The 14384-nt window shown below is 40.9% G+C and overlaps 1 protein-coding gene across 1 annotated transcript in view; it reads left to right on the top strand.

The window, feature by feature from the left end:
• KCNT2 (potassium sodium-activated channel subfamily T member 2) overlaps positions 1 to 14384 on the top strand; it is a 1033274-nt gene that overhangs the window by 1011938 nt on the left and 6952 nt on the right. Inside the window, exon 28 of the mRNA XM_069737282.1 lies at positions 12347 to 12431. Within this exon, the coding sequence (XP_069593383.1) occupies positions 12347 to 12431 (85 nt within the window). The remainder of the gene's footprint in view (positions 1 to 12346; positions 12432 to 14384) is intronic.

Below are 14384 nucleotides of genomic sequence, written 5' to 3'. Positions count from 1 at the left end.
TCTAGTAGCGCTATCACCAAGTATATAATGTGGCACTCGGATGATGGGGTTAACCCTGCTGAAGAAGGTCGCTTACCTTCGAAATGCATTGGTCACCCTCTCCTGGTCTGAGGCCTCCCTGGTAACATACAGCTGAGATGCACGCACCCCCCGCTCTACTTACCAGCTAACAACAAGCCGTGGTCAGCCCTGCACATGCACAGTGCTGCCGAGCCGGATGACTTCCTCTGTCTTGGTATAATGACGGACTCCTTCTGTTGTTAAGTAAGCGATTAACACTGCTATTTGCCCACATAACTTACTGAACATTGAGAGGTGTTGTTCAGTTATATTGTTTGCTGAGCACTTGTGCATTTGCACTGTTGAAACACACTGTTGAGATTTGAGTTAATAACATTCATGACCTACCCCTGAGCGCAGCATCATGTATTGTGGTATTCATTTTAAGTGTTTTCACAGAATTGGCACATGTCCTGTTTTTGATTCCAGCAGCTGGGGATGGTCTTTTTCTATTCAGTTCCCCCTCCTGGGAATTAACGATCTATTGTGTGGTGAGCACCAGTGTGACTGATTTTTTGATAAATAGTAGACAGCACTGCAGACTTCACTGGATCAAAGCACCGAACATGTAGTGTGCTCATTGAAGCTTAGCCTCCGGATCTCGGGTGCTCCTCTGAAAAAACATTGAAATGTAGTCCATATGACAAAGAAGAGAAGGCAGCATTCACCGATCCTTAAAATGGTTTGTCCTTTATTCAGTCACATAAAAAACCTTCATGGCTCTTGGGGGTTGTGAAGATAGGAGTGTGCAGGCTCTGACGACGGCCGTTTTGCCATTTCGGACAAATCATTTTAAGGATCGGTGAGTGCTGCATTCTCTTCTTTGTCATATGGACTTAATATGGTCAACCATGGGTGAGCGAGGGTGTTATTTGCGTCATTTTAAGGGTGCCAACCTCCGTGGTCAGACAGAATCAAGTACAGGAAATGCATTTAGGACAATAATAGAGATAATAGAGTGACAGTATTGTATTGGTGTATCGTAAGACAATACTTTAGCTCTCTTTGATTCTAAATTGTATAGTAGTACTGTGGGAGATGCGTTCCCGCAAACTGTCAAACATGTACGGCGTGACAATTGTGCGTGCTAATTCCAAGCAACAGCTCAAACAAAAACCGGAGTTAGAGCTACAGTTGTGTGAAAAAATGCTTGAACCCTTCCTGATTTTCTATTCTTTTGAATGCTTGTAACACTTGTTTCAGATCACCAAACAAATTTAAATATCAGACAAAGATAACAAAAGCAAACACAAAACCGTTTTTAAATGAAATTCTTTATTACTAAGGGAAAAAGAACTCCAAACCTACAGGGCCCTGTGTGAAAAAGTGCTTGCCCCTTTAATAACAGGTTAAGCCACCGTTAGCAGCAACAACTGCAATCATGCAGTTGCCATAATGTTCAATGAAACTTCTACAACTCTCTAGAGGAATTTTAGCCCACTCATCTTTGCAGAATTCTTGTAACTGAGCCACATTGGATGGTTTCCGAGCATAAAACTGCCTTTTTAAAGTCATGCCACATCATCTCAACCGTATTAAGGTCAGGACTTTGACTAGGTCACTCCGAAATCTTAATTTTGTTTTTTCTTAATCCATTCAGAGATGAACTTGCTGGTGTGTTTTGGATCATTGATATGCTGCATAACCCAAGTGCGCTTCAGCTCGGATCACAAACAGCCAGCCCGCCATTGTCCTGAATTTTTTGGTAAACAGCCAAATTTATGGTTCCATTTACCACAGCGAGTCTTCCAGCTCCTTAAACAGCAAAACAGCCCCAGACCATCACACTACCACAATCATATTTTACTTTTGGTATGATATTCCTTTTCTGAAATGCTGTTATTTCTACGCTAGATGAAATGGGACAGGACATTAAAAAATATACAACTTTTGTCTCGTCAGTCCTCAGGCCATGTTCACACAATGCGTTTTTTACTGTGGAACCGCCGCGATTTTGCCGCTGCGGGTCCGCAGCTGTTTTCCATGCAGGGTACAGTACAATGTACCCTATGGAAAACAGGAACCACTGTGCACATGATGCGGAAATTCACTAAAAAAGCCGCGCTGAATAGCTGCGATAAAAAAGAAGGACCATGTCACTTCTTTGTGCGGAACTGCAGCGGTTCTGCACCCATTGACCTCCATTGTGAGGGTCAAACCCGCAGTAAAACCCGCAGACGAAAAAAATATCTGCGGGTTTTTTGCGGTTTGTGGTGCAGAACCGCTGCAGCAGGAAGTGCGTGGGCGGAGTGTGGCTGTCCCCCCGTGCCCCAATCCCACCCCCCCATGCTCCGATGCCACCCCCCTGTGCCCTCATCTCCCCCCCTTAAACTTACCGGGCCTCCCGGTGTCTGTCCGTCCGTCTTCTCCCTGGGCGCCGCCATCTTCCAAAATGGCGGGCGCATGCGCAGTGCGCCCGCCGAATCTCCCGGCCGGCAGATTCGTTCCAGGCACATTTTAATCACTGCGATAACCTCACAGTGATCAAAATAAAAAAAAAAGTAAATGACCCCGTTAGGGTTGGCGGAACGCACCAAATATATTGTTTATTAAATGGAATTGGTGCGTTCGCAACCCGGGATCCACCGTGCAGGAAAGTACCTGCTGCTAAATAATGGCGGCTCTATATGGCGGTATATACCAACTCTGTTAGCTTCACAGAGTAACCGCGAGAGGCAGGCTCTGTGCCCTGTTAGACTTTCACAGAGGCACAGGCCAACTACCCAGATGTGAGCAGTGAGTGGTCATGCATGCATACACAATCTCCTCGCCGGAGGAGCCAGCATTCTAGGGGCTTATTTCAGCCGGGTCCCTGAACACACTTATACACAATCTCCTCGCCGGAGGTGCCAGCATTCTAGGGGCTTATTTCAGCCGGGTCCCTGAACACATACAAACGCATGACCACATTGGCGCAAAGCATATGACAAAAGACGATACTAGCGCATGGCCGTGCGGTCATGCGCAGTTTATATAGTTACAGCACAGGAAGCTGCTACCAAAGTTTTGCCCTTTCAGGACCTTCCTGGAGGACCAATGGGATGCGCTGCAGTACCTGAACATGTGACCGAACATGTGACCCTCGACCTCCAATGGGAGACCTTGCCCTGGGCATGCTCAGTGTGTGTAAATAAGGACTTAGTCCCAGAGAGGCCTGTTCGCCGCAGATCAGTGCAGGGTACCATAGGAAAGCCAGAAAAGGCAGTAGTGACCCTATGCACCGAATCAGCCTCAGCAAGACGCTGGGAGCAACGTCTCCGCTGAGCAGACCCCACTGCGGCCGATGCTGAATGGGAGACCGCAGCAGACACGGATCGAGATTCCCCCTGTGCAGCAGAGGAAACTCGACTCCCAACACCCCCCCCCCTTTATCACCCCCATAGGTAGTAACAATAATAAAATAAAGATTTTTTTTTTCCCCACTACAGTTAGAACTAGGGTTAGGGGTAGGGTTAGGGGTAGGGTGAGGGGTAGGGTTAGGGTTAGGGTTAGGGGTAGGGGTAGGGTTAGGGGTAGGGGTAAAGTTAGGGGTAGGGTTAGGGGTAGGGTTAGGGTTAGGGGTAGGGTTAGGGTATTTTCAGCCATTTTAACCCTAAAAAAACTTCCTAGAAAACACACAGACTCTGCAGAGAAAACTGCATAAAAAAACGCACTAAAAACCGCATCAAAAAACGCATCAAAAAACGCACCAAAAACGCACCAAAAAACGCACCTGCGTTTTCTGCCAAGAGCTGCGGTTTTTAGTGCAGAAAAAACAGCAGGGAAATCAGGAACGTGTGAACATGGCCTCAGAGTATTCTCCCACTGGAAAATTCCACACGGAAAATGCTGCAGATCAAAAGAAGGAGCATGTCATTTATTTGTACGGATCAGCAGCATTTTTGTACCCATTCCATTATAGAAATCCGCAGGGGTAAAACGCATGAAATCTGCACAAAATCCGCTTAAAAATGCAGCAAATCCGCGCCTGCATTTTGTGCCAAGAGATGCAGAATCCGCGTAAAAAATTCCAGGGGCAAATCCGCAACGTGTGCACATAGCCTTAGAAATGGCTTTATAACTTTTTCAAGACTGATAGATCTAAATTATTTTTTTTCTCATCTGTTCCTGAATTTCTTTGGGTCGTGGCATGATCTCTAGCTTTTCAGAACTTTTGGTCTACTACACTTTGTCAGGCAGGTCCTATTTAAGTGATTTCATGATTGAGAACAGGTGTGGCAGTAATCAGGTATGCGTGTGGCTTGGGAATTTGAACTCCAGTTCCCAAAGCTGTGATAAACCTCAGTTAATTTATGTTTTAAGGGAGGGGGCAATCACTTTTTCTCACAGGGCACTGTAGGTTTGGATTTCATTTTCCCTTGATAACAAAGACCTTCATTTAACTGCATCTTTGTCTAATATTTAAATTTATTTTGTGATCTGAAACATTTAAGTGTGACAAACTGGATGTTATGGCTACCCACACCATGATAGCTGTAAATGCCACTGTAAATCTGACAGTGACACTTAAAGAAGAACTCCCTTCAAAAAATCTTATCTTCTTATTATATTGCAGTCATCATATTATATATCACTATCTACTTACAATTGATCATTTTACCCTTCTACCCAGTTAATTATTTTTTTCCATTAGGAATCTATTATTCCATTTCTTTGGAAGTTTTCAAACAGAGGCTGGACATGCATCTGTTCGGAAAGATTTAGTAATTCCTATATTGAGCAGCGGTTGGACCAGGAGGTCCCTTTCAACTCTACCATTCTATGATTCTATTTCATAGGAAGGTTTATGACATTGCATGAATAAAAAAAATAGCTAGCTGAATTCTTCTAAGCTTTTTGTAGAAACATGAAGCCTGTTTTTCCTGTAAGAGTCATAGGTCCCAGGCAGGGAGAGGAGGGAGTAGCTGGGTCAGGAGTTGAAGGACAGAAAGATAAATGCAGGGAAAGAAACTTCCTATATCTACATAGAGCAGAGACAAGAAAGAATTAACTGGGTGGAAAGGCAAAATGAGCAATTGTAAGTACATAATTTTTTTTATAATATGACTGCAATTTATTAAGATGATAACAACTTTGATGGGAGGAGGAGAGCTTCCTTACAGGTTAGCAATGAGCAGAACTCAGATCCATTAGCTGTTGTTAGAGGCACAGCCATCATCTGCCTCAAATTCTGAGCCCAATCCATACCCCAATTCCCACTGAAAGCCATTCATGTACGGTGCTCATCATTCAGAGGTAAATAATGCAGTTTGTGATGGAACCTCTTTAATACCATATGAGGACAGTGCTATTCATATCAAAATGGTGGTAAAGAAAAAATGGGTTCAGAATCCTTGAAAGGAAAAAATAAAATAGCAGCATGCTCCATTGCATGTAATATCTCTCCAAGAAGCACCACATTCAGTTCGGTTAAATGAAAACCACATCCGTGGAATTAAACCTCATACATTCATTTCTTTTTTGCCTATCAAATTACAAGCCAAAATCCGCACATTCATGTGTATGAGACTTCATGGATGTGTAGATCTCTTTTACTCATGAAATACTAATAACGTTCTTGGGAATATGATGAATTGTATGGTCGAAAGGCGGATCTTGTGCGAAACTGGCCCCATTGGTTTCTGCACAAAGGGGCAGAATTTATAAGACTGGCGTACTTTATGCCAGTCTAGATAAAAAGTATTTTTGAGCAAGATGGTCAGTATTTTACATCAGTATTTGTAAGCCAAAACCAGGAGTGGAACAAATAGAGGAAAAGTATAATAGAAACATAAGCACCACTTCTGCATTTATCACCCACTCCTGGTTTTGGCTTACAAATACTGATGTAAAATACTGACCAAATACTGCTAGTGTGACGCCGGCCTAATTCATATTTATTTCAAACATAAATAGCCAGTCAGTATAAAAAGTAGATACAAAAAAGGACACACAGACAAAAAACACAGTATGCTGATTAACTCTAATAGGGTAAAGTTCACAAAAACGGTGATCATGAATAGATCAATGTAAATTGGTGTGAGGGTAAAAATGTGCAGCACAGGTCAATGTAAGACAATCAAAGGGCTGAGCTCTACTCTGGTCATAATGACTGGTTAAGTGTATTGACTATCCCCAGTGCTGCATTTCAAAATATCTTGCTTAATGAAGCAAATATCAAATCATCTTACCATGTAGGAGGAAAAAGTGCAGTGCACAAAAGTGGGTGGTTTCAACCCCAACGCGCGTTTTGCTTGGATCTTTTCTTGCTTTATCATGGGACGGTTAAAAGCAAGGAAAGATCCATTGGGGATAGTCAATACACTTAACCAGTCATTATGACCAGACTAGCACTCAGCCCCTTTATTGTATTACATTGACCTGTGCTGCACATATTTACCCTCACACCAATTTACATTGATCTATTCATGTTCACCGTTTTTGTGAACTGTACCCTATTCGAGTTAATCAGCATACTGTGTTTCATGTCTGTGTGTCTTTTTTGTATCCACTTTTTATACTGATTGGCTATTTATGTTTGAAATAGATATGAATAAAAATACAAAGTGTTAAGCCAATATACTCCACATTCTTCTCCTGTTTTGAATATTATGCATTGGAGAGTTTTTTCCTAATGTGACTATTTGGCACCTTGTGGTGCATGGTCCCATTTATCATTATGCTACAGGTTTTTTTTGTCACTAATGAGTAGTATTTTGTAGATCTACTGGAAGTTTATTTGTTTTTTTTATATTAAATATAACTTGGAAAACACAAACAATAATATAGAATTGTCTGGTTTAAAAAACTTATTTTCAATTATGTGTTTAAAGTGGATGTGTCACCAGAAATCCCAGTACAGACTGCATATATTATATTTTTCTCTGACACCTGATGAGGATGTTGTATGATACTGAAAATCTGTATAATCCTTTATGAAAGTTTAACTCATTGTTCACCCACCTGTCCTTTTCCTCAGTGCCCCTCCTCCTTGCTGCTGTTGTGATCTCACACTGCTCAATACAAACTGCAGCAGTCAGGTTGAATGGGCTGACACTGAATACACTTGGATTGATGAGCTATTTCATTCTATAGCTGGACTCATAAAAGGTTCCTCCTAATATCAGGATTTTATAGCCATTCTGACATGTAATTTTCAAACAAATACACGTCTGATCTGGTCTAAGAAATCTGTTTAGTCATATTTACTGTTTGCCTTGTGGAATCTGGCGATAGATCTGATTTAAGACATTCCGGGTTCATACTCTTATATTGGGATCTCAGACAGTGTTCCGCAGCAGAGAGTAGTTGCAAAAATAATATGTAGATGGCCTAATATTGATCTCAAATGAAAGCTTGTATTGCTCAATATCCTCTGCACAGAAATTAAAGAGTGTTTTACAGAATAAGTAATAACTGCACGATTGTTGGTAACTTCTAACTGTTGCCCCAATTGAGCTGTCTTCCATTTTAACGAAGCTGTGCACTGACTTTTCATTATTGAAGGTATGAGAGTATGGCAGGAATAGTGCAGTAGAGCACTAGCTTATCTTCATCCGTCCCTTCTACTTTAATGCTTTCCTATTTAAATATCGGAGGCAGGTCTCCCATTAATGTAACGCATGCTTTGCTTTCTCTGTGTGTTTAAGTGTGGCATGAAGCACAGTTGCTCTATGGAATTGCAATATTAGGCTGGGGTCACACTTAAGGTATGGAAAATCGTCCCAAGCCTCCCTGCCGAGAGAGAGTCGCACAAGTGTTCTCCATATGGTCATCCATGTGTAATGCGTTTGCAATACAATGATGTGATTTTCTCGCACCTATGTATCCGTATGGCATCTGTATAATATGCGTATGGCTTTACATTTCTCACTGCTTTTCCCCATTGAATTTAATGACTCAATGGGCGGAAATGAGGGAAATGTGTGCGTATTTGTTGCAAGCCAAATGGATGGTCCGTGTGGTGCCCAAGGTTTTCTTGCACCCATAGGCTTGCATTGGCGAGCCTCGGACGATATACGTGTACAATGCGATTTTACATGCACATAGAAAACGCCTGAGAAAAAATACGGTGATGGGAGCTGCCCCATAAATTAACACTGGCCTGAGTGCTATGTGAGGTTTTCTCGCATAGAACTTGTCCGTATTCATCACTAGTGTGACTCCGGCCTAACAGTTTTTACCCACATCTGTGCAAATTGATGAAAGGAATATTTTAGGTTGTTTTGCTTATAATGTTATTCATTTACCATCTTTTTCACAAGGATGTGTTGCAACACCACTAAATATGAGTACGCTGTAAGGTGGGTCTAATAAATTAAGGAAAAGGGGCTCGAGCATTTTTCAGACTCAAATGCGAAAAAATATTTGTTTTCCTATTGTCACATCTCCACCAGGACCCGCTGCTGCGACGTCTACTTCTCTCACCATCGCTGCCGTATTCTTTCTCTTGGAGTGATGGCGATCGAAGACACATCAGAACCAGAACATCAGAATGTGTATTGCATTGTATGAGACCAGTGATCAGACAAATAAAAGCTGAAGTTCCACACAGAGACTAAATAAAAAAGTGAAAAGAAGTAAAAAAAATTAAAACTATTAAAAAAAATCACAAAATAATTAAAAAAAAGAAGAATAAATATTAAACTAATAAATACATATATTTATGTAAAAACAAAAAAGTACATATATTTGGTATCGCAGCGTTCGGACTGAGCTGACCTATAAAAATGTTACACTTGTAAACTCCTTCAGTGCACACCGTAAAAAAAAAAACTGAAAAAAAAGAGCAAAAACCTTTGCTTACTCATCATGCTGCCAAATAAAAAGTAGAATAAAACACGATCTAAAGTCAAATAAAAATGGTAGCGATGAAAACGAGCTGCCATACAGCTCCAACAGCAGAAAAATATAAAGTTATAGCTCTCAGAATAAATCGGCATGAAAAAATGGCAAAACATAAAAAAAGATATAAATGTGGTGTCACTGTAATCGTACTGACCCGAAGAATAAAGCTGCCTTATCAGTTTTACCACACACAGAACGGCAATAAAAAAAACTCCTAAATTCAATTTCTGAATTCCTGGTGTCTGATCATTCTGTCTCCCAAAAATCGGAATAGGAAACAAATGGAAATTGATCAAAAAATGTCATGTACCTAAAAATGGTACCAAATAAAAACGTCAGTTCGACCAACAAAAAACAAGCATGACTGTGGGCCAAAATATGGAAAAATTATAGCTCACAAAATATGGTGATGCAAATACTTGTTTTCGCAATAAAAAGCGTCTTTTAGGGTGTGACAGCAGCTAAACACAAAAACTCAATATGCATATGGTATCGCTGTAATTGCACCGACCCGAAGAATAACGCCTCTTAATCACTTATACTGCACGAGGAATGGTGTAAAAAATAAATAAAACCAATTCTTTACCTGCTGTTGATTTTTTTCATTCTGCCTCCCAAAGATCGCAGCAAGGCTCGGTGCACATTTATCTGTCGCTCTGCACTGAGCCCGTACATTGGGGTTTCCGTGTAAACCTCTGAAATACGTGATTCCGATGGAACCCCCGGTGGAATATTCCCTATAGTGAGGAAGATGAAGGCACGGTGAATGACATAGGACATGTGATCTGGCGGTGTCCTTATTTTTAGTCATACATAAAAACGCAGTCCGAAAGTTTTGTGTACCTCTAAAAAGGACACCACTGAGCAGAGGCCATATGGAGTCCAGCGTAATTCTGCTGCCTCATTATAGTGAATATAGGGGCTCTTTATATAGAGTCTGGAAACTATTCTATAACTAGATTGTGGCCCGATTCTAACGCATCGGGTATTCTAGAATATGCATGTCCCCGTAGTATATGGACAATGATCATTCCAGAATTCGCGGCAGACTGTGCCCGTCGCTGTTTGGTTTGAGGCAACCTTTATGACATCATCGTCGCCATGGCAACCATTATGACATCATCGTCGCTGTGCCCATCGCTGATTGGTCGAGGCAACCTTTATGACATTATTGTCGCCATGGCAACCATTATGACATCATCGTCGCTGTGCCCGTTGCTGATTGGTCGAGGCCTGGCGGCCTCGACCAATCAGAGAGGCGGGATTTCCAGGACAGACAGACAGAAAGACAGACAGACAGACAGACAGAAAAACCCTTAGACAATTATATATATAGATAATTTGTTCTCCAAGAGTCAAATAGCGCTCCATCCCTCCCGAGTCTCGTTGTCTGGCTAAGCAGTACTGTACAGCCACATATGGGGTATTGCCACAATCAGCAGAAATTGTGTGACACATTTTTACCCATTTCCCAGTATGAAAACGTAAATGTGGGGCTAAAACAATTGTTTTCTGGTAAAAATTTAATTATTTTTTCTTCACTGCACAATGGTATAAAATTCTGTGACACACCTGTGGAGTCAATATGATCACTGCAACTCTAGATGAACTCATTCAGAGGTGTAGTTTGTAAAATGGGTCACTTGCAGGCGTTTCTTCTGTTCAGGCACCTCAGGGGCTCTGCCAATGTGACATGGCCCCCTCAAACCAGTGCAGCATAACCTGCACTGTAATATGGCATTCCTTCCCTTTTGAGCTTTGCACTGTGCCCCAAAAGTAGTTTTCGACACCTATGGGGTATTGATGTACTCAAGAGAAATTAAATAACAAATTGTACTGTTTGTTTTCTCCTATTACCCCTTTTGAAAATTGCAAACTTGGGGTCAAAGCAATATTTTATTGAAAAAAATAGTAATATTTCATTTACTCTGCCCAATTTTATATAATTTTGTGAATTGCCTGAGGGTTAAACATACTCACTACGCCCCTACATGAATTCCTTGAGAGGCATAGTTTACAAAATGAGATCACCTGTCAGAGTTTCTGCTGTTTTGGCATGTCAGGGGCAGATCAAATATGACATGGTATCCGCAACATATTGCAGCCAAAATAGATGTCATTCTCTTTCCAGCCCTACCATTCGCCCAAAAAGTCATTTTTCAGCAAATATGGGGTACCATCGTACTTTGGGAAAATTGCAGAACAAATTTTGGCATCCCTTTTCTACCGTTATCATTGAGAAAATTTAAAAAAATGGGGCTGAAACAACATTTTTGTTGGGAAAATGTGTTCTTCACCGCTCAACATTATAAAATTTTGTGAAGCCCCTGAGGTTTCAAGGTGCTCACCACACATCTAGATAAATTCCATGAAGAGTTTAGTTTCTAAAATGGGGTAACTTGTGGGGGGTTCTGCTGTTTAGGCACCTCAGGGGCTCTCCAAATGTGACATAGTGTCGGCTATTGATTCAAGCCAATTTTGTATTTCAAAAGTCAAATGGTGCTCCTTGCCTTCCAAGCCCTGCAGTGCGCCCCAAAAATAGTTTTCCTCCATATAAGGGGTATCGGCGTACTCAGGAGAAATCACACAACAAATTTTATAGTGCATTTTCTTCTGTTAGCCTTGTGAAAATGGAAACTATGGCTCTAAAATAACATTTTTGTGGTGAAAAGTTACATGATCATTTTTTCTTTCCACATTCCATTAATTTTTATGAAGCATGTGAAAGGTTAATAAACTTCTTGAATGTGGTTTTGAGCACCTAGAGGTGCAGATTTTAGAATGCTGTCACTTTTGGGTAGTTTCTGTCATATAGGCCTCTCAAAGTCACTTCAAATGTGATGTGGTCCCTAAAAAATGGTTTTGGTAAATTTTATGAAAAAATGAGAAATTGCTGGTCAACTTTAACCCTTATAACTTCGTAACAAAAAAATGATGTTTCAAAAATTATGCTGATGTAAAGTAGACATTTGAGAAATGTTATTTATTAACTATTTTGTGTGACATACTGTATCTCTCTGGTTTAAGGACGTAAAGATTAAAATTTTGAAAATTGTGACATTTTCAAAAGTTTTGTCAAATTTCTGATATTTTCAGAAATAAATGCAAGTCATGTTGAACAAATTGTACCACTATCATGAAGTACAATATGTCTCGAAAAAACATTCTCAGAATCAGTGGGATATGTTGAAGCGCTGCAGAGTTATGATCACATAAAGTGACAGTGATCAGAATTGTAAAAATTGGCTTGGTCACGAAAGCAAAAACAGGCTGTGGCGCGAAAGGGTTAATTAACTTTGTTTCCAGAAATAAATGACCAAAATCCTTCTTATTCTCATGTGTCTTTTATAATAATTTTTACCATTTATCTTTGTTTCTTAAAACTACTGTTTCCCCATGGTACACAGTGAAATTGCACAGTATTTCTGGGAATAATCTTGCCTTTCACTTTCTTCTCTAGATGAAATGAATGATCATCAGAACACCCTGTCCTACATCCTCATCAATCCTTCCCCGGACACCAGACTGGAACTGAATGATGTTGTGTAAGTCAAGAGGAGAACGCAGAGATCTCATCCACTATATTTTTCTTTATTCATGCAACACTTCACTCAGGAGTGGTTAGGTATATAATACTGTCCGCATTTTGTGTTTGCAAGGAGCCGGCATTACAGCGCATGTTGATTTTCACATCCTTGAGTCTTGTAGTAATCATTGCTTGTCACTAGACATAAGCTCAATAACAAAGGAAACACATTTTATTACATGAGCAGTAGAGAAGAAAGGGGCCATCAGATCATTAAGAGAGATTGTACATACAGCAAGAAGGATGCAAGTTAAGGGACAACAATATGTGCAGACTTCTTGGCTTCAGAATAGTCCTTTGTACATGTATAACTTAGTCTCAATATATAGTCTATCTATCTATCTATCTATCTATCTTCAAGTACGCTGGACTGAAACATTGTATAAATGAGCAAATAAAATTCCATTTTCATTTTCAACTTAAAATGTAGTACTTTTCTATATATATGTACGTTTTACTGTATATATTTGCCTTGTTAAACTGACAAGAATCTACACCCAATATCAGAATGCACTTTCAGAAGCAGCTTATATAGGATACTGAGCACAAACGTCATTTTTCCTGTACCCAATGTCTTTGGTCTGGCACCAGCTGTGAAGGTTTCTCATCCTCCCTCTCTTGTTCTTTAATAAAATATAGAGGAGGCTGGGGAGGAGAGATGTGTTCTGCAGGATCACAAATTAGGTTGGTGATGTACACCAATTAGCGGTAACATTAAGGCTACTTTCACACTAGCGTCGTACGACGCACGTCGCAATACATCGTTTTGGTGAAATAAACGCATCCTGCAAAGTTGGCTGCAGGATGCGTTTTTTCCCCATAGACTAACATTAGCGACGCATTGCGACGCATTGCCACACATCACAGCCGTCGTGCGACAGTTGCGTCGTGTTGCGGCGGACCGTCGGAACAAAAAAAGTTACATGTAAATTTTTTTGTGCATCGTGTCCGCTATTTCCGACCACGCATGCGCGGCCGGAACTAAACCCCTCCTCCCCGCAACTCACAATGGGGCAGCGGATGAGTTGTAATAATGCATCCGCTGCCCCCGTTGTGCTGCATTGTCACAGGATGCATCGGTATGTCGGCCCGACGCACTGCGACGGGCCGACACCGATGCTAGTGTGAAAGTAGCCTGAAATCACTGACATTGTGAAGAGACTAATAGAATATCTTGTTACATTGACAAATGTTAAACTGTGGTATATACAGGGTGGGCCATTTATATGGATACACCTAAATATGATGGGAATGGTTGGTGATATCAATTTCCTGTTTGTGGCACATTAGTATATGGGAGGGGTAAAACTTTTCAACATGGGTGGTGACCATTGCAGCCATTTTGAAGTCGGCCATTTTGGATCCAACTTTATTTATTCCATTGGGAAGAGGGTCATGTGACACATCAAACATATTGAGAATTTCACAAGAAAAACAACAGTGTGCTTGGTTTTAACATAACTTTATTCTGTCATGAGTTATTTACAAGTTTATGACCACTGATAAAATGAGTTCAAAGTGCTGCCCATTGTGTTGGATTGTCAATGCAACTGTCTTCTCCCACTCTTGACACACTGATAGCAACACCGCAGGAGAAATGCTAGCACAGGCTCCAAGTATCCATTGTTTCAGATGATGCACATATTGTATCTTCACAGCACAGACAATTGCCTTCAGTTGACCCCAAAGATAAAAGTGTAAGAGGGTGAGATCGGGAGACCTTAATGGCCATTCAACTTGCCCACGATGACCATCATGATGAAGTGTTGCCCTCTTTATGCACTGAAGATGGCAAGTTCCCTGATTTTTTTCCAGGAAGATGGTGCACCACCACATTATTGGTGTCAGGTCCAAGCATTCCTACATGAACAGTTTCCTGAAAAGTGGATTGGTTGTTGTGGACCAGTTGAAT

Source organism: Ranitomeya imitator, chromosome 8 (assembly GCF_032444005.1).
Source record: "Ranitomeya imitator isolate aRanImi1 chromosome 8, aRanImi1.pri, whole genome shotgun sequence".
Lineage (NCBI taxonomy): Eukaryota > Metazoa > Chordata > Amphibia > Anura > Dendrobatidae > Ranitomeya > Ranitomeya imitator.
This window is presented reverse-complemented; position numbering and strand designations above follow the sequence as displayed.